The 26,871-nt window shown below is 36.2% G+C and overlaps 1 protein-coding gene across 1 annotated transcript; it reads right to left on the reverse strand.

Moving 5' to 3' along the window:
• Positions 1-719: 719 nt before the first annotated feature.
• Positions 720-20,828, reverse strand: LOC113112505 (neurturin-like). Its single transcript, XM_026278148.1, has 4 exons — positions 20,722-20,828; positions 19,613-20,023; positions 5,366-5,634; positions 720-2,458 (listed from the first exon to the last, which is right to left on the reverse strand). The coding sequence occupies exons 3-4, from the start codon at positions 5,607-5,609 to the stop codon at positions 2,007-2,009; spliced, it is 696 nt and encodes a 231-aa protein (XP_026133933.1). The 5' UTR covers positions 5,610-5,634; positions 19,613-20,023; positions 20,722-20,828; the 3' UTR covers positions 720-2,006.
• Positions 20,829-26,871: the final 6,043 nt, after the last annotated feature.

Below are 26,871 nucleotides of genomic sequence, written 5' to 3' on the forward strand. Positions count from 1 at the left end.
TATATAAACCAGATTTGTCCTTTTGTGTTTCTGACTTACATGGGATATGGTGTAATATATACAGGAGTTTAACTGGAATGTAACAGTAAAAAAACTGGCTACACTTTTAAAAAACAAGGCTAAACTTAACGCTTAATCCTGTACGTCTGAACAGCTTAGAACTGCTTACAACTCCACCATTAGACTCTTCAGCAGTTCATCTTTACACATACTGCGATCAGTTAACTGTGTTTATGACTGGTTTCATGCTCCATAATTAGTCCAGCAACTAAGAGAACATAAAGAACTTTTTCTAATGGAGGGGTGAAGCATGTGCACTCTATAAAAATAAAGGTTCAAGAGATTTTCAGCCCGATGTCATAGAACCATTTAAGCTGCACAAACTAGTAACTGTTTAGCTTAAAAAAAAAAGTGCATATGGGGAATTAATATAATATATTGCAGAAATGTGACGTGGGCAATTTTTTTTATGAACATAAATTAATGCTGGCAAAACATGCTATCAAATAGTTCACAATTAAAATATTTTCTTTCCATTTAATTTTTCATATTTTTTTGCCTTAATATAATGAGAATGAGTGCAATGAATCAGCATGAACAATGTCAAAAAAATAAAATTATATATATATATATATAAATATTAAATAAACAGACATAATTTTCTTTATGCAAACTATATTTATGCCTTTCATTTGATTTTAAGATTGAATAACCTCTCTTCTTGTTTTGTAAGATTTAACCCTATTTACTGTTGCTTTAGAACCAAAAAGCCAATAGGTTGATCTAAAGAATCATGAATTTAATGAATTTTTGCCACACTTGTACAGCAGAAAATGGTTCTTAGGAGGACAGATCTTTGTTTAATGTAAAGTGTTTCAAACAACCATCGAAGAACCTTTATTTTTAGTAGTATATTATTCCATCTTTGTAAATAAATGTTACAATTGCATGTCCATAAATGTGTTCAAAGATAATAAATGTAAATATTCGCTGCTGAGAAAGACTAAACCTGGAATTAGTTTCCAAAATACAATGTATCTCATTGTCTAAAAGACTTTTAAACCGCAATGTGGCAATGAGAAAAATGAACTTAAGGTATTTTAAGGACGACAACTTTGAGGAAACATCTGTCCTTTTTGGTCTTTGGAGTGGGATAGCCTATATTCCTATTAAACTTAAATATCTGGGTATAAATTGTCGCAAAGATGAGAGAAACTTGGTTTTGATCAGACATGCCTTGGCAAGGCTTTAAGGTCAAATCCAGGGGTTTGATATGGTGTGCATATATGTTTCAAGTGACAGTGTTGTTTTAGATAATATCCTTTCGGTCGAGAAACATTTCTCTTGTATACATTTGATTCATATTTGTGACTAGCGTAATCCCAGGAAGTGGGTGCGGTAGAACAAGATTCATTGCATGTACATTCTTCCAAGGAAACAAACAATAAAGAAACAAAGAAAGAAATGAGGTAGTTTTCACAGCTGCGTTGCACTTCATACTTCAGTATTCAGATTCGTAACAAAAGCGAGCAGCATACAGTTGTCTCTGTAGCCCTCTACGTAAATATATATTTAGATATATCTTTGGTTAAATACTACTGTATCTGAACTTGTTCTTCTGCAGAAGTTCTCCAGTGGAAAGCGAAAGGAGTCTCCCGCCAGCTTTTGGTCCCATTGAATTAAACCAGTGATCCACCTTTGGTTAAATTCCAGTACCCTGTGCTAATCAAAAGTGCCAGTAACCACTGAAAAGGCAGAAGCAAAAAAATCCAATAGTTGCCAAGGCTTTAGACAATTCAGGCCTTGTCTTTTATGTTTTGTGTTTCACTTTTCTGTAGCTTTCACTCTTTCCAACGAAGCATTTTGGGTCCCTCCCAGCATCTTTATAGAAATAGAAATGTGCCCTATACGTTCTCCAATAGTTTCCGCGATTTCTGCGTGTTCCAAAGCTCCTATGGTAACCACGGAATTCTGAAACGTTCTCATTTGCCATATTTCCCGGAATGTCATACGCAACCGCATGCTCTCGCAGAGACATTCTGGATGGTGTAGAATTTGTCCTTGTCAAAGAAAGACATCTTCTTCTCGAACTTCGTAGGGCGACAACACGGGGCGTATCGCGCCTTGTCTTTTTTCCCATTATCCCGTCCTTGCCGTCCTTTCTCACTGGAGCTTTTATATAACTGCATCTTCTCCATTACGATGTCATAATTGCGTCGTTCGTGGATGCACTTCCCGCTGCAGTACCTGAAGCGCACAGTTTCGTCGCTCCCGTACCCAAGCCCAAGCTCGCTCACCCTGACCTCGATCTCGTGTAGAGCGCACGGCTTCGGGTCCTTCCGCTCTCGTTTGGTTCTCCGTCCCGTCTCTGCTCTGATCCTCCTCTCCTTGCGGTCCACCAGGGTCGCAATCACCTTCTTCAGCTCGCTCTCAGTGAAACTTTGGAAGAGGTATGAGACTAGAGGAGGAAAAACACCCAGAGAGCAACGTTAATGCTCAGAGGTTATTTTTTTCATCATTCAAGAGACTTAAGTGAGTTCTTAGGCCAGAAACATACTTTATACAAGTATGCAATTGTGTATGCTTTCCAAACTTTGGCTACTGTGCCATTAAACATAATTTAACGTGTGTTTGTGTTACTGTGCTGGTAACAAACCTCTAGGGCAATAGAAATGTCATTAAACCAAAGCCAGGCTCATTTAGAATGGATTCCCTCCAGAGTTTCTGTGGTTTTGGTTTTGGATTTATGAATAAAAATAAGGTCTGTTCACTCTGTTGTTAACATTACTTTAACGTTTAGTTCTACAAAATAAATTATGCTCAAATCCTTATAGCTTTTTGTACTTGTAAAAAAAATCTTTTCTGGATTTTGTGTAAACTCATCAGATTTTCTCATTAGGATTTTCTTCAAAATGTTTCTCTGCCATGAAGGAAGTTTATCTTATAGAAACGTCTCAATATAGAAGACTGTGCTAATTCTTGTGGGAACACGTAGTTGCATTTCGTTCGTCTGACACATCTGTGCATTCACCTTAGAAGTGTTTACAGTCTTTTTAGAGTGTTTCAAACCTTAGTAATGTTTGCTTTAAGTATCAATTTTATCTTCGGTGTTTTTACTAAAATCCCTTAGAAGTAAAATTAGATGCAAATAAAACAATTGTTGAAATACAGTAAGAAAAAATAGACCTCGCTGAGGGCGGAAAGCATTTGACACAAATGAAAACAAGGCTAAAGTTGGGTTTAGACGAGCACCTCATTCTGAATTCAGTGGAAAATCTTATATTCACTGAATTTGTAAATGCATTGCAAGCTCATTGCATTTTACATTGTTGGTTCAATTATGCTGATTATTATGTTGTTAATCTAGCAGGCTAACACTAATGTGGTTAAATATGACTTGAAAGCATCACTAAAAATGTGTTACAGAGCATTGTGCATCATTGTTTTCCAGCTAAAGTGTGGTTTTGAATTTATAGTGTTAACTACTTGCCCGAAAAGAAAAAACTATATTGTTGAGTCCTGGATTTTATATAGTTGTACTCTTTTTCATTTTCATCTGTGTCTGGTTACATTTTTATGGCATCTACATTCACTTTGGTCTCTAGAACCATAACATTTATGTGGATACAGGCAGTGTTTTTTGGGCTTTATAGTAACATTTGAAATGTTCAATATGATTGTGTATTGAGATATCTGAATTTGATTGAAACTTTGTTTTTTGGCAAATGCGAGCACAGTTTGAAACTCTAAAGGTGACATGAGGTTAAGTCTTATTTTCAGGAGACACGTCTGAGGAGTTGGAAACTTCAGCTTCAGTTTCCATGTGCTCTCCATTTAATTCTGTCTTGGTACTCCAATAATTAAACATACTTAATGTTTTAATAGAAATGGATCATGTGTCAAAGTTTAGGGCTTAGCCTGCACATTTTGTTAAGGATTCAACGGCTCATTTTAAATAATGTTCATCTTTAAGATGGCTTTAGTGTATTTTTCTGGTCTTTCTCTACTGCATGTGAATGTTTCTCAGCTTTGGCCATGCTGTACCTAACACTGAGCATTTTGTGTGTTTTTTTTTTTTTAATCAAATACACCTGATTCAATTTATTTGCTAGTCTTTAGAGACACCAAGATGGGTGTCCGGCTTCTGGGAGACATCAATTGTGTACCAGGTAGGGAAATAATTCTCTATAATAGGTCTGCTTTTCTTTGCAATATTTACAAATCAGTTTTGGCATGTTTTAGTTTTGCTTCTCAAACAATCTTCATGAGGTGAAACATTTATCTGTCTCTGCATTTTTGATTGACAGTCCTTACCATAACAACTTTAAACACATCCATCATACCTTGTAAGTTTAAGACAAGACACTAAAGTCAAAGAAATAGTTTTTCATTCACTGGTCGGTTTTGAGATGATGTTTCAGACTTATAGAAAGAAAACATCCAAAATGCACTATTTTATTTATTCTATTGCACTTTTTTTATGTTTGTGTCTGTAGAGTTCAATTATATTTAAAAACTGTTTTCTGTACTTACAGTTTTATTCCTATCTACATCCTGAAGGTTTTTTACAGAGGGTTTGTTCATATATAATTTGCACTGATTTGATTTTTTTTTTTTATTTCTTTCGGCATGTTGAGAGTATTTTATTGAGTGATGGACACATCCAAGATCCCTTTTGTAAAACCTCTAGTATATCAACAAACCGAAAAACTAATTTTGAACCTGGCTTTATCCAATGTTTAGATTTATGTTCTGGAAATCCATACAATTCCATGCATATTTAACTTCATAATGCATCATCTGCATATTTAAACAACATTTCAGAAAGCTTGTAACACAAAAATGTTTGCAATTCTTAAAGTAATAAATCAACTGGAGAAGCATGACACATGTTGCTTCTTTTGTAAATACAAGTGCGTCCAAAGTAATTATGTAAAGTATATGAATAATTAGATTGCTCTGTAAATAGGTTTGTATAGGTTAGATGTTAACATTGGTATATGCACATTTATAAAGGTTATTTCTTTCTTTTATTGGATTATATGCATGATGAACAACATTTCGTTCCCTTTAATGTCTCCACATATTGCAGAATGACACTATAAAAAATGTCGACTCTTTTCACCTGGGCGGTCTTGTCTTAAATCTCAAGTGAGCTGAGAGACACTGTTTGTGTGGAAACTGTGAGCCGAACGATAAATGAGGAGTTGTGTGAGTGAGCAGCGCTGGCTGCAGAGGCATGTGGTATAAACACAACGGCGACTGTAGAATGACATATTAAATCCTTCCCGTCATGTCTGCGTCAACGCTGCCTAATCCACACTGGAAATGTTACTAAGGAAAACCAAAAAAGGGTTTCTCTTACATTCGGAGAGAAGAAAGCCCATGTCCTCCGTGGCTCTGACCGCTCGGCGTGGCGCTGGCTTCCTCGCTGAGGTTGAGGAAAGTGAAGATGATGTTGTGGCTGGTGGGTTTGAGGAAGGGTCTGATGAAATCCCTAAGGCCTCTAGGTAGGTGAACCCAACAGGTGATGTGGTTTTCATAAGCAGGAGGAAAAGCGAGGCACCAAAGAGGATGAAGGCGAGGGTGACCTCTTTCCATACCCTCATCTTAGAGCAGCGTGGAGCATTGAAACTGAAAAACATGTCAAAACAAACCCATTAGAAAACACAGTAGTTGCTGAGCTTTTGAATCATGTGTCTCTGGACCACGAAACCAAGCATAAGTAGCACAGGTATATTTATAGCAATAACCAACTTTACATTGTGTGGGTCAAAATTATCAATTTTTATGTCAAAAATCATTAGGATATTAATTTAAGATCATGCTTCATGAAGATTTTTTGCAAATTTCTTACCATAAATATACCAAAACTTAATTTTTGATTAGTAGTATGCATTGCTATTGACTTAATTTAGACAACTTTAAAGGAGATTTTCTCAATATTTAGATATTTTTGCACCCTCAGATTCCAGATTTTCAAATAGTTGTAGCTAAGCCAAATATTGTCCGACTAACAAACCATACATCAATGGAAAGCTTATTTATTCAGCTTTCAGATGTTGTAAACAGCCCAATTTCCAAAAAAGTCAACCCTTATGACTGGTTTTGTGGTCCAGGGTCACATATGTGGCTTTCTTCTTATTTATTGAAAGCTTTCAGTGAACTGTAAAAATGTTCCTGAGGAATAGTGGAAAACATGCATGGTTTTAAATGAATACTCTGCACAGAAATTACAGTTTGTCATCTTGACATTGTGTCTGTTAACATAGCCATGCAGCTAAAGTGGTTGATTTATACTGCTAAAAAGTGCTAAACCCAATATAAAAACACCATATGAGTGGTTCATATCACTTGTGTGCTATTACTAGTCCTCTGAATCACATGATAACTTAAAGGGGGGGTGAAATGCTATTTCATGCATACTGAGTTTTTTACACTGTTAAAGAGTTGGATTCCCATGCTAAACATCGACAAAGTTTCAAAAATTAAGTTGTACGTTTGAAGGAGTATTTCTGTTCCAAAAATACTCCTTCCGGTTTGTCACAAGTTTCGGAAAGTTTTTTTCGAGTATGGCTCTGTGTGACGTTAGATGGAGCGGAATTTCCTTATATGGGTCCTGAGGCACTTCTGCTGGAAGAGTGCGCGCTCCCGTATAGCAGAGCACTGAGAGCACTACAGACTTCACTGATCAGAGCGAGAGCGTCGCGAAATGTCACAAAAGAAGTGTGTTTTTGGTTGCCAGGGCAAGACAACCCTGTACAGATTACCAAAGAAAAAACAGCATTAAGGGACCAGTGGATGGAGTTTATTTTTACAGAGCATCAACGGAGTTGTGCAAGTGTTTGTGATTGTTCCCTGCATTTCGAAGATGCTTGTTTTATAAACAAGGCCCAGTTTGACCCCGGATTTGCGTATCGTTTATTTCTTAAGGATGATGCAATCCCAACGAAAAAGGGTCACGATCGTGTGTTGGTGAGTAAAACTGCTTCAAATATCTCTGTGTTGTTAACTTAGCAATCGGCGCGTAAGCACATCAAGTAAACAACATGCGATGTTGTCATCAAACTGCACTTTCCACATGTACAGCTTAAAAAAAAAAAAAAAAAAAAAAAGACGACATAAAGTGGAACTTAGTCATTTTCCAAATCCGCTAAGCAAATATATACAGTTTCAGTACATACCACATAGAGACGTCGTTGCTGCTGCTGCTCTCGTTCAGTTTCAGCCTCGGGATCTGATTCTGGATCATAAATAAACTGCTGAATCTGACTGTTAGCCATGGTTTGTTTGGGATGATGGTTTTTTTCCTCAAGGTAAAGTCACAGCTTTCAAACGCTCTCAACGCAAAAGCCTACTGGCGCTCGTGATTCTTTAGCTCCGCCCACACGTCATGCCTCCAGCCGGTCGTGTTTTTCCCGGGAAAAATCGGTACAGACTATCTTTCTCTTATTAATATAATAAAACTAAAGACTTTTTGGAGTTATGAAGGATGTAGTACTACTCTATATGTACTCAAGATTAACAGGATATTGAGTGAAAACGAGCATTTCACCCCCCCCCCTTTAACATTTAACAGAATATGTATATTAATTATGGGTCTGTACTGAACGTTTATTAGCGTAAACTCATTATCCTTATTTTTACATTTAGTTTGCCACCGTCATCTAACGCTCGTAAAAACATGAATAGTTTAATTACACTGTTAAAAATAATCTTTAGCAAATCCCTGTTTAATATACATTTAACTAATAATTTAACTGTTTTTCATAATGTGAATTATAATGTAACTGCATAAATTCGGTTTACTATAATAGTTTTATTTTTGATTTAGACAAAACCGTATAGAACTTCAATATTAATATTTATATTAGCATGAATGTAATATAAGATGTTTATCCATACACCAAAATTAGCATGTAAACAATTTTCACTCAGAAATTGCAAGTAATTTTCACAATTGTAATTGCAAAGATGTAACATCTTGAAGTAGAAAAACTGACACGGTCTAATATTATTATAATTTTTTAAAATATAATTATTACAAATATAATATGTTTTTTTTAAAATCTACTCCAATAATCTTACTTTCATTTACAACTTTCGAAGAATAGTTTTACTGGGTATCAGCCTCGATTGTAATATCAGACATATCTAAATTCAAGTTATTAAATGTCTTTCTTTTTCAGCAGTGATTCTCAAATCTCTTTTGTATTGTTGTTTAAACAGGTTGCATCACTGTCTGTCATGTGACACAAAAATTAATAGTATCTGGCAGCTGATGATGCATCTAAAGGACTATTTTTTTTTTTCCTTTCCAGAACTTGCCAGTATAAATACTATAATCCACTTGAGAATGGCAAAAAAATTACAGTTAATGAAAACAAAACGCTCATTTGTGTGGGGTGAACTAGTATGAAGTATGCACTTTTAGTGACTTAACCTTTAAAGTGTTATAATTTCTTTGCTTTCAGCAGCATACTTGGCAAACAGTCTGTTTTTTTTTTAATAGGCCTTAAGTGCATTATAATACAACCTAAAGAATTACTGTCTGTGTTGAAAGGTTCAAGATCATCACATGTGCAGGATGAATAGAGTAAGTTTCATTCTTCAGGTCATGATCTTTCTATGCATTGTCTCGTTCCCCAATTGATTCCTCATCTTCATGAAGGTGTGTCTTTCATAGCATCCACCTGCATAGAGACCTGACATCGTTGTACACCGGCAAGTCCAAACAATTAATCCTACTTTTCCTGAGGGGGGATTCTTGTTTGCAGAGATGATCCATTCAATGCAAGCAGATTTGTGAAAGTAAACAGACCTCAGTGTTTTGTTGAAAATAGACTGGCTGAGATCGAATAGAGTTATTTTTGTTTGATTGACATTGATAGTTCCATGATGACCTTTCAACATCCATGCAATCTTTCCATTCCACAAAAGGTTCTTTAATTTCAAAAATGGTTTACCGAAAGGTTGTTTGGAAAACCAGAAATGGTTCTTCTATGTCCTTGCTGCCAAAACTCCCTTTTGGAAGCTTTATTTTTGAGAGAGCATGTTGAAAACGAAGACCAAAATGTTTAATAACTGAACATGCTATGGGTGTAGTTGCTTCTAGTTTTCGGGAAATCTAAAGTGCTTTCTTTGAATCTTCGATGTGGGCCTGCTGGTATAACGTCCCATGCTGGATCTGTCTGTTGTCTTTTGTTGATTCAGCTAATCACAGGTCTAGCATATGTCTATGCCTGCATGCACACACACAGTTTTCTTTCATCTGACTGCATTCTTCTGAGGAATCTCTATTCAATGCTGTGTTGTTTTTGCAGTTGAGTTTTTATTTTTTTTTGCTGAAAAGTGTTTGTTTTCCTTGCTATCACTAGTTACTGTTTTGTCTAGAGTAGAAAAGGAAGGTGAAAAAACTCATCCCCAAATGAGGAAATTGCAGATGGGTAGCACTAAAGGACAAATCCAGAAAGCGTATGCAGGAGGTGTTTTGCCAGATTGACTGTATGTATGGTGGCTTTACTGGGTCAATACGCATCTGTTGGTCTAAAGTACAGATGCTCGATCCAGTGCTTGCATGCAAAAATTGGCCTATAATTTGGTCTGCCAATTTAACTTATTGTTTTAGCATTTCTTAATTTTTTTTTTTTTGCATTGAAATGTATAGAATGTCAAATTCATTTCGTCATTAAAATGTAGATTTCAATGTAATGTAGTTGGAAATATTGCAACAGTTACTTTTGGCCCACATCATTCAATAAAGTTAGATTTTTAGCCCTGGTCTAAAGAGTTGATTGGTTGTCTGAGGTCAGGGTGAATATATATATATATATATATATATATATAGTTTGGTGGAAGGATGTTCTTAATTGTCAGATATAGTCACAATGCAAAAAAAAAATGTATTCCGCAAATATAGGTGTGTGTGTATGTGTATATATAAATATTATTATATATATAATTATTGACCTGATGGGTATTACTACCCACTTAACATTACTTCATTACTCACAACACAAGCTATTACTGTCTTTAATAGAAAAATGAATGCCTTTTTTAATATGTCTGGAATTCAGTGTCTTGACGAACTTCTCATGCTGTTGGAAAGCATCTTGTCATTTTTGTTGTATTCTGGTCGCTTTATCTCATTGGCTGTGTATTTTGGAAACGGCATTATCACCTTCGTCACTTTGGAGTGACATCTGGCACGTCTAAACGCTCAAAACGTCCAACAGATGATAATGAATAGATACTCGTTATTTAAATGAATGTCATCAAAACATGTTCCGGTCATATTTCTAACCAGACTCTCACGAAAACGCTATCAATGTTATGTTTAAAAAAAAAAAAATTGGTGTATTCTGAAATCCAGAGTAAACAGGCAGTAAAATGTGTTTCAGGATACAGCAGAACACTTACCAATAAACGTTACCACTAATGGTTATTCGCCTTTCTGCTTTAATCAACCTTTAGTTGCAGTACAAACAATCAAACAGCTATTTGAGTTTTCAGAGATGGCGGTTTGATGAATTGGCCCATTGAGGTGAATCATTACCAACAGTAGTGTTCTGCTAATTAACACGATTTACTCCGAGCGTTATGATCGCAATTACATTTGAGACTGACTTCATGCTGATTATAGAGTTTGACATTAATTGCAGTATGTTTGATTTTAAGTGTTACCTCATCTATTTTAAACGGCTGTGATCTGATTGATCGTGAGAAAAACATTAGTGATGTCATAGTCCTATTCAAAGAGTGCATGCAACATGTTTGTTTTATTGTACATATACTTTTATGATTTAAACCATCAGAAGCAGCATTTACTGGTTGAAATTATATATAATATTATATATATTTTGCACTAAATTACATTTTTGCGTGCACAAGCTGCAACTTCCACATATGCTCCACTTACATCCAACTTATCAATGCATTTAATTATAGGAGCCAACAATGTCACAATACTGAATTCTTAAGCAATGATACTAAACTTATTCTGGTTTACTATTGAACAGTAAATCATTTCTACATGCATTTTATAAAGAATCCATAACAGAAAAATGAATGGAATTTATGGAGATTATGGAATGCCATTCACTCTTCTTTTTCTTCTCTCTCTTCTCTTTTTTTTCCAAGGTTAACAGAGAAACACTTCTGGACTCATTTAAAACAGTTTTGCTCTGAAACTGCTATTAAATTTATCAAATGCGTACAAGGAAACATTAAATTAAACATGAAATTTGGCATTAGAAAGACTTAAATAATGCTTACAAAATACATTTCTTTTTAATATATATATGGATAGATTTTGGTCTAATCAGATGCTATCAAGTAGCAACTGCTTGTGTAAAGTCTAAACCTTTTCAGGTTTCAGGGAGAAATGCATTAACAAGGCTTGTCAGAAAGGATTGTGGGAATTTTTTGGAAGCAAACAAAACAAAAAATTTTCTTTGGAAGAGACTGAATATCTGTCCTTTTTCATCTGTCACAACATCAGTAACTTCCCATCTTATCTCTTATCTGTAGTTGTGAGAAGAAAGCTTGTTTAACAAGAAATAGCATGCAGACTTGTCGCACTAAATGGTTTCTGAGAAGCACGTGTCTTTGTAATCTGATAAAAGATGTCATCGCAGTACTATGATATTATCAGATTGATAACAGTATGTTAGGATGCATTATTCCAGAAAAAACAAACATTTGTCATTTGGAGATCACAGGTGATCTCGATGCCTGTCCTGTCAGCCTTATGCTTTTGCTACCCAAGAGATATTAATGTGCATTGCATAACATTTCCTCTGGTGTTTTTATAGGAATAGGTACATACCCAAATGTATTAGACACTAGAAAAGAAGCTGAAAAATACAGTTAAATATGTGAAATAGTATTACAATTATTGCATTGAAAAATAAATATTTTGTAACATTGTCTTTACTCTCAATTTAAATGTCTCAATGAAATACATCCTTGTTAAATAAGTTTTAATTTCTTAAATATTTTTTGATGCATAATATTGTCATTTATGTTTGTCAGACAACTTAATGCATTCGTATAGAATTCGACTTCATCCAATCAGATTTTAGAATCAGAACTGTCTGTTAGTTAAACTGTTTTGTTTGAACTCAAGTGTTTCATAACTCAAAGCTGTTTTGCACTGATGTCAGACTTTATATTGTTTATATGTTGTAAATAATCTGATGGACACAAACACAAACAAAACGTTATTTACAGAAATAGATGTTGCCAGATTTGTGTAGTGTTGTAATTTAATTCTGTTAGCGTGATGTGATGTGAGGTTTTGCTCGTTCCACCCACCCATAGAGTCACATTTACTGTTGTCAACTTTAACACACCCAGCTGTCATTTTTATGACCGCATGTGTGTCTGAAGTATTCTACTGGTAATTGCAAATGATTAGAAAGCAGATAGGGTGACAAACTACCTGTTTCCTGAGCAAATTTCTATTAGCTCTGGAAAGGTTCTCAAGTTCACTCTTCGAACTCAAGTAAGAAACTTTCCAGAACTCAAGAAACTGGTCATTATGTTTAATCTCCAGTAAATACTGAAATGTACTGCTCAGAATCTAAAGCATAGTTAGCGAAACCTTTTGAATGTCTGTCAGTTTTCAATTATAATTTATGATCTAGTTGTTTTTGTATAGTTATTAAAAACTCTTTTTAGAGACGCAGCTGACAGGAATCATTCTTAGAATGTTTGGCTAACATTATGGCAAGGTTTCCCTCGGTTATGAACAATGTTCTTACAGTAACGTTAATAAAACCTTTATTTAGAGTTATCTGGTCTCTAATATAATTAAAAAATGTTAGCACATAAACATTAGTTATTCAGCCATCTAGTTTTTGTTTGGATGTTCATCTAACAATTTCATTTATTTCTTTATATTACAGCTGATTAGTTTCAGAATGTTCAGAGAACATTCTAAAGTAACGCTCCCATAGCATTTGCAAATATAAAATGGAATGTTTCTTTCATGTTTGTATGAACAAGAAAAAAATGTTTTAAATTTTTTTTTTTTTAAACTGGATGTTTTTTTTGAATGTTTTTTTTACTTCTTTTGAATGTTAGCACATTTTTCTTGGAACATATTTTTGTCAGATTTACATTCACAAAAATGGAACTTTGAATTTAAAATTAAGAGTTGATCACTGGAAAAAATTGGTGTCAACTATTTTTAATCAGAAATTGTCGTATTTTCTCTTAAAAATGCTTAATCATTATATTTACAAAAAAAAAATTGGTGACATTTGACATGCCTGTAAGAATCCTGTGATTTTAATTTTACAGAAATCAAATTTTCTCATTTTCTATCCTGTCACTTGCATATATCAAATAATCAGACAGCTCCATAAAACACATCAGTTAAACATTCTAGAGTTCAAGAGCTCTGTGTCAGAGCCATAAACTGCACGGTGAAAGGTGAAGCCACTTAATAAATTTGTAATAAGTGTGACACCTACTTCATGCTCTTCATTAAACAGAACAGGAATGTAAGGCTTTGGTCACTTCAGATGTTTGGGTGAAGGCCTCGCAATGCTCGGGTCCATCACAGGGCAGATAGGTGTAGGCTGGATGGCAGAAGGAGGGCAGGAACACACTCCAAAGATCAGGCTGGGATTAGCACTAATGCGTCCTGCTTTATCTAACATCACGTGGGCTAACACCTGGGATTGGCTCGCGGGGTGTGGAAGCAGCCAGCCAGGCTAATCTCACTATCGCCTCATCCGTTGGATACACACACTCACTCACTCACTCACTCACTCACTCACTCACTCACTCACTCACTCACTCACTCACTCACAATCACAGACACAGACACACATACACACTCACTCACTTATTCAATCACACACACTCACTCTGTTCCTCACTTTCTCTCTCTCACACACACACACACACTCTCACTCACTTTCGCTCGCACTCACTCACTCACTCACTCACTCCCTCCTTCACACACACACACTCGATTATACACTCACTCGCTCACACACTCACTCTCACTCGCTCACACTGACCTCACTAACTCACTCGCTCATACACACACTCGCTCACACACTCACTCGCTCACACACTCACTCTCACTCGCTCACACTGACCTCACTCACACTCACTAACTCACTTGCTCTCACACTCGCTCATACACTCACTCGCTCACACACTCACTCACTCACTCACACTCACTCATTGACACTCACTCTCTCTCTCTCTCTCACTTGCACTCACACACTCACTCACACTCGCTCATTCACACTCGATCATACACACGCTCGCTCATTCGCTCGCTCGCTCATTCACTCACTCACTCGCTCTCTCACTCACTCACACTCATTAACACACTCGCTCATACACTCACTCGCTCACTCACTCACTCATTGACACTCTCTCTCTCTCTCTCTCTCTCACTTGCACTCACACACTTGCTCGTTCGCTCACTCACTCACTGGACTCGCTCACACACTCACTCACACTTGCTCACACACTCACTGTCACACTCACTCACACTCGCTCACACACTAACTCACTCAGTCACTCACTCTCTTACTCCCTTTGACACACACACACACACACACACTCTCTCTCTCTGTCTCACAGAAGCTTTGTAAAAAGTACACACGTTTGGATATGCACAGAAATACTTTCTTTATACCGGTTTAATATTTATTTTGTTACTTTATTAGTGTGTTTAAAATATATTTATTCATTTATGTATTTATTGTACAAATAAAATACATTAAACATTTTTTATATATGTTATATACATTATTTATTTACTGTAAAAATACAATGTAAAAAAATCTTTGTTTTTGGAGTGTTTTGCAATAAATACTTTTTTACTTGTTCTACTTCAAAATTTTAGATTCAATTCAGTGCGTTACTTGGCATTACCTTTTTGGAAATTGACGTCAAGTAAATTAAAAAGTAATGTTTTACTAGGTACTTGACGTTGACAAACGCTTGCTTTGATAATGTTGTTATCTAATGCAATGACATTTAAAAAAAATTTAAAAGTGTGACTAATTAGTCTAAAAGTGTCCAGATACTTTATATGGGCTTCTGTTCTGTTTCTGAAATGTTTGCAGCAGTTGAAGTGGGTCACTTATAAATCTGCCAGTGGTTACATAACTGGACTACATAAACAACTATTTCAACATCTATTGTTGAGACCGTTTGCTAGTCTCTGTGTACTGAATTTTTGAATCCGTATTTAAACAGAGGAGCAGTTAGCATGGTAAGTTATCAGTTATTATGCCAATGTGTCCTATCATCTGCTGACCCTAAATGTTGCATATAAACCAAATGTGATGTGACATCCAGGCTCATTTTAAAAATTATTGACAAAGGCTCTGAGCATCTGCTCTTAGAAATCACATGTTTACTGGCAGTGTAAGTCAACAGCTGTGAGAGACACCATTTAGCATTAGTTTGTGTATTTGGAGGTCAGCCAGTCCATGTGCGGATTGCTATGTCTGAAATACAACAGCTGTCATAAACTGAACCTGTCATCGAGAGTAAAATCGGACCATAACCCTGGAACTAACACTTCTCAATATGTTACGCTGGACTATGCATATATCTGTACAAAGAAGCATTGTGCGTTAACAGCATGCTTTCATTTTGGCATGACAGTGTAGAGAATGAAGAATGCCTTTTCAATTATAATTCAATTAATAATCAGAAATTCAGTAAATTCTTGTAATTCCAATTGACCTTTCACCAGCAGTTTGATTGACAGGCGATCTGACCAATCATAAACCAAACAGGATGTAGCAACAGTAACTAAGGGAGGCGGGTCTTTGCGAAGAGTCAATTAAAATTCCATTTTATTAAAATTTTCAAATCCCATTCCATTCAATTTCCAGGCCATGAACTTGCACAGAAAAATTGCACAATTCTATTGCACAAAGCTGGAGAACACATGCTTCAGAACGTTGCGCCAAGGTGCTTATGCAGGTGATGTGGGTTTGAATTTGACTTGTGGCATTTCCCGATGACATTTATCTGCTGTGTTGTGGAACTCACAAGAGTTTTGTTCACTCTTAAAGATAAAGGTGCTTCAAAAGGTTCTTCAAGTGATGCCGTAGAAGAACCATTTTTGGTTCCACAAAGAATCATTCAGTCAAAGGTTCTTTAAAGAACCATTTCTTTCTTACCTTTTTATAATCTGAGGAACCACCTTTCGCCAAAAATAACCTTTTGTGAAACCAAAAAGGTTCTTCGGATGTTAAAGGTTCTTTATGGAACCATTAAGACAAAAAGGTTCTTCTATTGCATAGCAAAGCACCTTTTATTTTTAAGAGTGTACTGCACAAATTTAACCATTTGGAAAGAAAAATATGTATTTATTTGTGATAACCTTTCCAAAACATTATCTTTCCATGGAGTAAAAATGGATGGTCATCATTATGCATTAAATAGTTACACTATATGGGTCAGATATCGCAAAAATAGATTCTGGTGAGTTAAGACGCACATGTTTTCTTCTCACTCTTCCCAGTCAATATTGTGTACTATAAAGTTAGAAGATGTTACCAACAGATATTCCTCTGGGGAAGTGTCCCGTGTGTTTTTCCAGAGCCAATAAATGGGAGGTGGTTTGAACCTGACTTGGTGTCCTCAATGTAATCTCTCGTATGGAGAGTTTGATCTGCTACACAAGGATAAATATTACTCTTCTTCTGTCCAACATTTTACCTCATTTTATTATATGTTTGGGCCTTTTGCCAATTTTATTTATAAACTGTGCAATTTAAATATATTTCAGCTCTCTAAGTGTTTTACCTCTCTTTGGACAGCATTGAATTATATTATATTCTGTGAAACACAAGGGTGCTGTGTGCAAGTATGTTTTTGAAAGCAGATACAAAGTCCTTAAAGTTTTGCAAGTCGTATGCTATTCTGCCTTGTCCTCTTCTGTATCTTTAAGATATATATATATATATATATATAATTTTTTTTTTTTTTTTTTTTTTTCAAATTTGGAGAGGAATATCAGCAGAATTCAGTGGAGTGGGTTTATGCAATTGATCGATTTTTGTGCAATTGATTTATACATCAATTCACTAAAAAAAGGTCTTAATTTTCTCACCATCATATCATTCCAAACCTTGCATGAACACAAAAATATTAATTGGAAGGAAAAAAGGGAAATTCAGTATGATGTTTTCAGTGTCGTTTCTTTTCAGTTCAGCAAAAGAAAGTATATTTTGGAAGGTGAATACTTAAATTCTTTGGTGAACTATCCATGTTAAGACAGCTGAGAATATTTTGTCTGGATAATTCATTGAATTGAATTTCTACAATGTAAAATGTGTTAAAGATACTGTTCACCCAAAAATGATGTCTTGTACACTAACTTATATATTAACACAAAATATATATTTTTAAAAATTCTATAAAATGAAATTCATTGGGATCCAATATTGGTTTCACCCAGATTCAAAATATCATCTTTTTTTTTTCTAGCAGAAGTCTTTCAATGGTTTTTTTTTTTTTTTTTGGTGAAGAACGTAGCTATTGGTAGCTTTATATAGGATAACCAGTTTTCTTACTCCCTAAACAAGCACACAGAGGACACGGGAAGTGTAGTAGATTGTGAATGACAGGCACTCAGTCCTTTTATATGGAGTTTCCATGTGGGCCGAGCCGTGTATTCAACAGTTTAGTTCTGAGGTTAGTTTTGTGGTTCCACACAGGATTTACTCCAGCAGGAATTTGATATCTTCATATAACCAAATTCCCAAGGTTAGAGCGGTCTTTTCACCCACTCAGTGTGAATGCTGCGAGTGCATTTCCTGCCATCTTTCCCTCCAGTTATTTGTTGAGGTTGGTATTAAAAATGTACTTCGTGTAGGGAAAGACTGAAACATCTGACAGGAATAAAAGCCCAGTTGCACAATGGAGAGACATGCGCATGTGTGTCACACCAATGATCAATAGCTGAAAAGGACATGACCTTTATATATATCCCATTCTGATTAATGCATGCAAAACCGCAATGTATTCAACATTGTTTTATTCACGTATACAAGATTTAGAACTTCCAGAGTGGTTGTTTTTGGTTTGGCAACAGCTGTGTTATCAGCTATTACAAATGGAAAGTCAGATCTGTAAACCGTAAATCAGTTGCATCGTGGAATTTCATAGTCTGGATTGAATGTCACGAATGTTTGCTTTCGCAAGCCAATGCCGAAGTTAGCCCCAATCCAGACAGTTCTGCGTACTGAAGAGCAGATTGCACTCAAATAAAACCCTTGTGCTATTGTGTGTGTGATAGCATTTTAAACATCCTGATGATTAGCGATTGACACATTTGAATGCAGCCTGCTCTGAGCATGTCGGAGCAGAACGGGCAGAAAAAACAAATGCATCCATCCAAGATCTTCTTTCTGGAAAAATACGCATGGATCAAAATGAGATGTGTCAAAGCTTACAGTTGCGTTTCGGATGGATAACATTGCACCTGCAAGCTGATTTCAAGAGTTCCCTTTCGAGGTCGAGAGGGAAAGAGTATGGACGAATGCATCGATTTTACAGCACATACCTTCATCAGGTTTGCAAAATAAGCCTCACTGAATTGAGTTGAAAGGCTCAAATGAATATAAGCTTAACCTGCCATGTCTTTGCCACCCCAAAATGCACCAGATCCCATTGACGAATATGATTGGGTCAATGCTACAGGTCAGCTGCAATATATCAGCCTTTCTGAATTTTCTGAAAGTGAAAGTCATGACATTTGCCAAGTATGGTAACCCATACTCGGAATTGGTGCTCTGCATTTAACCCATTCAAGTGCACACACACCGCAATGAGTGGGGAACACACACATACACCCGGAGCAGTGGGCAGCTATTTGCACCAGCGCCTGGGGAGCAATTGTGGTTTCAGTGCCTTGCTCAAGGGCACTTCAGTCATGGGTATTGAAGATGGATGAGAGTGCTGTTCATTAACTCCCCCCACCACCTACAACTCCTGCCAGCACTGAGACTCGAACCTGCAACCTTCAGGTTACAACTCAACCTCACTAACCATTAGGCCACAGCTGCATTTTGGGATGCTAAAGATTTTGTCACAACAGTAAATGTGGATTAACCCCAGTGGAGTTCTTGAATACGAAAAGATTCTTTTTGGAAACTTCTCTAACCTGGTTTACATTGAACCACCCATAAATACCTGGCACTACAGAGATCCCCTTTGCAAAGGTATGGGATAAAAAAAGACTTTGTCAAGCTTGTTGAACTCAATTGGACTTCAGGTGATGTATGGTGGCCTGAAGGTCTAGGACAGGAATCAAAGGTTCTCCTAGGGGACTTTGTTGTGGTCGAATGTAACAAACACCATACAGATTTCCTTTTCCAATGTAATTCATCTAATAAAACAATACACGGTCAAGATTACCTAATACAGATGTCTTGGTAATCTTCCGTAAGTATGGAAAACTTCAGCATCTTGGTTCAGTTAATGTAACAACCTGTTTACTGATCATGATCTATGCGCTCTGGCACTGTGACGCTTCCTGAATCTGTGGCGCTCTGCAGAGTTTAACACCACGGCTGTAAGAAGCAGCTTACTCTAACAAAAGAAGATGTGTCCTTACCAAGTGGCCAGCTAAGCCAGACTTATCAAGGTGGTGTTGTGTTGGGTTGACCTCAGGCAGCAGGAGGGGAGGGCAAATCCCTCATGAAGGCGCTTGTCCATCCACACCGTATATCCATGTAATCAGTCAACAACGAGGGCCTTCTGTGGGTTGGTTTGTATTAATATTAAGTACTCTACCAGTGTCCTAGAGGTTCCTTCTCATGATGACGTCTCCTCCAGGCCGATATATGTTTACATTCAGATTTCTTCCAGCCACTCTGGAGGTGGGCTCTGAATTTCCTCATCCTTTGACATAGCTGGTTACGCAAGTCCAAGACTAGTAGATTGTGGCTTTGCAATGGAAATCAGTTTGGAAATGAGCCTGCAGTATGGGTTCAGGTGATTCCTGTCCGACTTTAGGATTCCAGATCTGAAACACAAAGTCCAAACTGGCGGAATTAACTTTGTACACTTGGTACGACAAAGACAGCAATGCATTATGTGATTTTTTTTTTGTTTTAATGGAGTAGCAGGTGGATGTGCAAAAAAAACGACCATTTTACGGCATCTTCCATTTTAATTAAGTATTGAATCCAATCGAAATTAAGCATTTTACCCAATTCCCATTAATGTTTGGTAGAGTATCATATTATTGGCTTGGTATTATGCAAACGCTAAAAATCAATTGTCAATTGTCAGGTCTCCCATGCAAAGCACTATTTCTAGAATTAGTTCCAATGCAAAGTGTTTCAAATCAATCACTTATGAGATTCCTCTCGGTTAAGATGCATATGTAGAAAGCACAGCAGCTCACGGAGGTTTTGCAACAGAGCTGTTAAGTGAAACCAGCAAATTTTTTGTAAAACTTTAAGGCTCTTAATTTGTTCCAGATCTTCACCGTCATGTAGAGTTTAGACGAGTGTAGAGCATAAACAAATTTAAATGTGACATGCTCTTGGTGTTTCAGTCTAAAATTAATTTCCTGATTTGTCAGATTGTTTCAACGTTCTCATTTAAACCGTAACTCTATACTGTCTAACTGTCAATCCAAATTAAATATGCATGTCTCAAAAATGGTAAGGTACTTAAAACCGACTAAGCTTGTTCCTTCAGTGCTTCCAGACTTACCATGTGCCATGTGAAGCTATCCAGATCCTGGTTTTGATGTTGTCTTATGCAAAGTCCTTCGTGTGTAAGATCCCTGCCTGTGAGTAAAGCGATGTGTGAGAGCAGGAGTTTGCGTGTGTATGTTTGTAAGGGTGTGCGCATGGAGAACTCCCCTTTGGTCCCTGTCAGTCTTTCTCCTCCCTGTGTGTGAGACTCCTCCTCTACCAGCTCAATGATGACTGGATGGGTCGGATTACCTTAGCCTTTAATCGCTCAGACAGTCTTGGATCTGCCCCTCTCTCACTGGACGGGGGCTGAGGATGCTCAAAACCAGGGCACTATGACCAAGGGCTTTAAACACGTACTGCACACCACATGCTCGACACCTGTAATGTGGGACACTCCACAAGCTTCAGAGAGAGTCACTTAACTCTGGCTTTTAATTTAATTTATTTTAAATTATGCAAGCTATTTATATACTTTAATTTTTACAATGATTTAATTATTCACTTGTTACATACAGACACCTTTGTCTCTTGTGGATGCATTGCAAGAGATGCAGAAATGCAAGCTGCTCTCTGAAGGCAATTTATTTGGATGCAAGCACTTATGAGAAATGCATTATACTTTTAATAAATATGTCTAAGATGTCCACTATTCCTCAGATATTTTACCAAATAGATTATTACTTCTGCTGACACTCAGTTGCACGTATCACTGTTTGGCACTTAGTCACAAAAGGCTATTTGTACTTGGTGCAAATGGTATCTACAGTAAATAGCATTTACCTTTTTAAATACCCACTGTCTAAATTTAATCATCATTGTAGTTTATTTCTGTGAGTTTGATGGATTGCTTTAGCAATACCAGAGTTAACAAACTATACCTCAGTCCACCTGGTTGTCAAGTTTGCAGATTTTATTATTATATTATAAAGTAATAGTATTAGTGTTAATAGTATTGTTATTATTATTTTCCCCTCAGAAACCACCAAAGAGAATTACGGAAATCTGATGTATCATCCATTACTGACATTTAATATTTGCATATTTCAACTGATACAGACATGCACGGACATTCAGATGCGAATCAACACGCATGTCATATCATCTTTCATCAATATCAATTTCTTATATTGAGTGTTTTAAGAAATGGAGACAGAACTGCAATAAATGTGCTGCACGACGCTAAAGGATTACCGTGTTATGCAGTTTGGCATGGGTTTTCAAATGACTTCATATCTAAAATAAACAACTAAATACAATCAATATGCCTGCATGTAATCTCTCTTGCTCTTTTTGCTTGTGTGCAATCATCGGTTACCTTTCTGCGTGTTAATGCAGGTATGTGTACCTTGAGTTCTTCTCGCCCATCATCTTTGACATGATAACTGTGGAAGTATTCAGGCTTTTCCTTCATCTTTTCTCTAAAGCGGCATTGAAATGTATTGTGGTTCGTGCTCTAAAAAAAAAATAGAATTGAGATCTGCAATGTTTTCAAGTGACTTTTGCAGTTGTGAAAAGCAGCATGTTTTCCATGTTCTCCTTGGACGTGCTTTGGAGAAATGTGTGCCATCGCGTTTAAAAAAATTAATAGATCGGGTCCTTCCCAAGTGAAATACCTTGAAACTGCCAGGAAGGGTGAGCGTGAGACTCTGCAGTGATCCGTTAGTGACTCACTGAAACCCATCGGCTCTTAGCATTGAGAGAGTTGGAGTCAGCTAATGCAAAGCAGATGCAAGACCTTCACAAAAATAAATGTCTGAACGTACGGCAGCATGGCACACGTTCGCTCTGCAACCGGTCCAAAATCTGGAGTTTTATCTGACTCCCGTAACATTCCCACTGCGTGATTCAGCACCTGTGTGTCTTGGAGAAACGGAGTGCTAAACCTTGAAGCATGTCTGGATGGAGGATGGAGCGATAGTTTATTTAACATGTTTAATGTTAGAATATGTTCTTCTTTCCAAGTTCAACATGAAAGAAAACCATGAATCATTTAATTCACCTGAACTGTGGAAATGGCACAGCATTATCTTATCTTTCAAAATAGGCTTTAGTCTTCAGCTCCATTGTTGCATAATTAACACGCCTCACCTTTAACTGGAAATGTCAGCGTGTTGGTGTCTGTGATTTACAAAACACTAGTTACTGCCAGTCTATTTAGGTGTCATAACATGGCATTTATTTGTGAAGGTTGTATACTGAATCACAATAGAAACTTACACACTGGAACATTTTGGGAGCGACGACTGCATTTAAATGTGCGAGTGAGTAAATGACCGTTCTGTGTGTTTATGGAATACAGCGGTCAATTGTGAACATGAACTTTTTGGCATTTTGTAGATGTAAACATAAAGCATGAATGTTTAACCTAATTGTTTTTGACCAAAATTACGTTAGCCACAGGAAACATATTATAATCACCCAATTGCATGGCGGACGTGGTTTTTTTTTTTTTTTAGGCCAACCTGGAAGTTTAGTGTCATCCATCCATAGGATTTTTCCATTGAATTTTGGATTATTTCAGAAAATGAGATCAGTGACCAACAAAAGTTTGATTCCTCATGATACTCTTAACAACATTCATCAATTTTGAAGCCTTTGAGACCAATGCAACCTTTAAAAAATAAACTGAGCTTGTGTTAAACCACAGACTTTATTTCAGGCATCTAACCAAAAACCCAATTACTCCAGAATGATGAACCAGGAGTACTAAAATGCTCCTCTTTGAGTTTTGGCTTACGGAAATATGCCATTGGCTATTAGTTAATTGCTGTAAGAAAATGTTTGCTTGTATTGTTTGTTTCCAAAAAATAACAAATAAATACATTTTTCTAAGGTATTTGGGTCAAAGACGAGACGTCCCTTTTTGGTTCATAAGTATTCAGACCTTTACTAATTAAAACAAATAACAAGTAATCATGCAAAACACTATTATTAAAACTTATTGCTGACAAATGGGTAAAACCTAGTGGTTTGAAGAATAAAGATTGGTAAAGATTCAAAATTACAATGAATGTCTCTTTTAATGTCATGCAATGATTCTTGTTTAATTTGTCTTTTTTATACGGTTGAATTGAATGACATTTTAGTGGGTGCCTTTTTTATTTTTTTATAATACAGGACACATTCTAATGTATGGGAAAACAAATTGAAGCTGTATAAAACTTACATTGTTTTGATGCCTGAAAACCCTTTTGTCTTTGACCCATTTATCTTTAATTTCATTATATTCTTAGTCCCACATTTTGTTAGTCTCGAGTGAAAAGAGTGGAACATTATGTACCAGACCACATCTCATCTTTTTTGTTTCGCTTTCTCTTTTCAATAAACACACACCCATCATAACTTCAGATTCCTTCCTACAATTCTGTGGAAGCTGTCAAACCCTCTCTTGTGCTTTTGTGTTAAACAAAGCTGTTCATCTAATCCTTTATCTGCACGGCAGCCTTTCTTCTCGATAAGCTGCTATAGTCAGTCACTAAACACAAGAACTGAACCAAGACCAGATGAATTTCACAGAAGTGTTCTTCACTGGAACCCCAAAAAAGGCTTCCAGCGGAGACAAATGATGTTGAGATGACAGGCTTTCTGATGTAATGATAGCAGGAAATCCTCAGCAAATGCTATCCAGTCCAGCTGTTAGCCTACTTCATTATTATGTTTCTGTTTGCTTCACAAACTGCAGAATTTGTTACAGTATTTGGATGCATAAGCCAGAATTAGCTCCACTGTTCTTCATTTTTGAAGTCTCAGTGTGTTTGGTGCTTTTTATTAGGTTGAATTTTAGTGGATATATGAAGTCATTATCAACAGCATTCACTTACCTCAAACACTGACTGCATTTATTTTCAACTTCTATTGTTTTAGCATTTTCAAACCCATAAACTTTTGTATGAAATGTAAAAATATATATACATTTTATATATTATCTAATGCAATTTTTAGCATTACAATGTATATTAGCTCACCAAAGTTGCATATATTTGTTACAGAAAACAGAAATATTTTTACAATTTAAAAATAGATTAAAAAAAAAATATATTCCTCTGATGCACAGCTGTATTTTCAGCATCAATACTCTCCAGTCTTCAGTGTCACATGATCTTCAGAAATCATTCTAATAGGCAGATTTGCTCAATAAACATTTCTGATTATTATCAGTGTTGAAAACAGTTGTGCTTTGTATTACACAGCATAATTAATTTCAACATTGATAATAATCAGAAGTGTAGCACAAGACTTTTTGATTAATGGAGAGTTCATTTTGATCAACTTAATGCATCCTTGCTGAATAAAGATATTAACCTCATAAAACATGACAGTAATCCACAGCACTCCAGTCCACGAAAAGCTGTATGTTTGTAAGAACCAAATCTATAAATAAGGTGGTTTCAATTTAAATAGTCACTTCTGGCCAAAATACAATAATTCATAAAGCTTCCAGTCCATCTCCTGTTGTCTCTCTCACATCAAAATCCACACACACATTTGTTTAAAGCTGTTTTGACTCACTTGTAAACTGTACTTGATCTGTGCAGATTTCTCTCCTGATTCAGACAAGATGACTCTTTCACTGGAGAAAGCAGTATTATAGAGAACTCGGAAGCAAAAGTAAAAACAAAGTTAAAAACATCTTAATGATGGATTTGTTTTGGTTTTATCAGCTGTTTGGACTCATTCTGACGGCACCCATTCACTGCAGAGGCTCCATTGGTGAGCAATAATGCAATGCTACTACATTTCTCCAAATCTGTTCCCAAGAAAAAATAATATTGGTTGGACAGAGAGTGAATAATTCCTTTTAAACAAGCAAATTGAATCTTTCTGCATCAGCCATTCAAAAGGAGAAGTGCATTTTGATGAAATAATTCAATTATTGAGTTTTGTAAACCGATTGAAAATATCTTGCTGTATGAAATGAACAATGTTTTGTCTGCTGTCTTTGACGACACTGCTCATGATAATTGCTAGTGAAGGGTATGATGTTATTTTCCTGCAAGCAGTTTATTCTCTCATGAAAGTCATTGAGTCTTTGACATTTTCTGCTTTTCATATAGTTTTTGTTTTCTTCCAGTACAAAGTTTGTCGCATTGTGATTCATCCTGGGTTTGGTTCGTAGCTCAGAACGCTATTGATGATTGCTTTGAAATCCCAATGGAGAAAATGTCATGCTTCCAAAGTGGCCGCTCACTGTCGTGCTCTATTTCATGCACCGCAATTTTAGCATCACAATGGATTGGAAAAGCAAAGCATTTTTGTATTTGCCCTCAGAGTATGACTCTAAATGTTCGATTTCATGAAGATGAGCTTTAAAATTGGCCACAGATAGGCCCCCCGACTGGATGTTTGGGTTTGATCAGCGTTGATAGTTGTCCTGAAAAGAAAACCATTGATCTGAAACAAAGCATGTGCATTAGAGTTGTGCTCTTCATTACATTCCTCAGTTGTTTATTTGTTTCGATGTATACCATCGGAGGTTTGGAGTCGACTCCCTCTGCTCTGACTCCTCTCCTGGCGGTTTCTCGCTGAAATGCAACAGCTTTGGGTTTAGTTATTGTAACGAGGGACCTCGGATGTTTGACATGTGTCCTGATCTGTCTGTCTCGGCTGTGTTTGTGTTGTGTTAAACCTGTTGGTGTAAAGGTGAGGCTGAGAGTGTCACCAGAAACCAGGGAAAACTGGATACACAAGTGAATAGCTTTGTGAAAAATTCTTCAGAAATGCTACTTTTGTTTACATCATGGGAGCGATTCGATGCCATGGAATGAAAAAATAAGCTAACTGCAACTTTTTAATCTCACAAGATATATATATATATTTTTTTTCTGAGAGTTACAAAATATTAAACTCATTTTATTGTTGTTTACATCTGGTAATCTGTCTTTATTTCCTTCTGAATTGAGTTAACATTTAACAATTATTCGGGGTTGTTTCTGCAACAAAATAAAAGTCAATTGTGATCTTCCATAATTCAGTAAAAAAAAAAAAAACTGTTGATACATTTAACTCATTTGTAATTTTTTTTGAAGCAGTAGAAAAAAAGGTGGTCAAAATTAATAGAATTTAAACAAAAAAAATTTGGGTGTAAAATCTGTTTTTAATAAAGTGACAAGTGACTCTAAATTATATATATATAACCGTATTTTCCGGACTATAAGTCGCACTT

This window comes from Carassius auratus, chromosome 2 (assembly GCF_003368295.1).
Source record: "Carassius auratus strain Wakin chromosome 2, ASM336829v1, whole genome shotgun sequence".
In the NCBI taxonomy this organism is placed as follows: domain Eukaryota; kingdom Metazoa; phylum Chordata; class Actinopteri; order Cypriniformes; family Cyprinidae; genus Carassius; species Carassius auratus.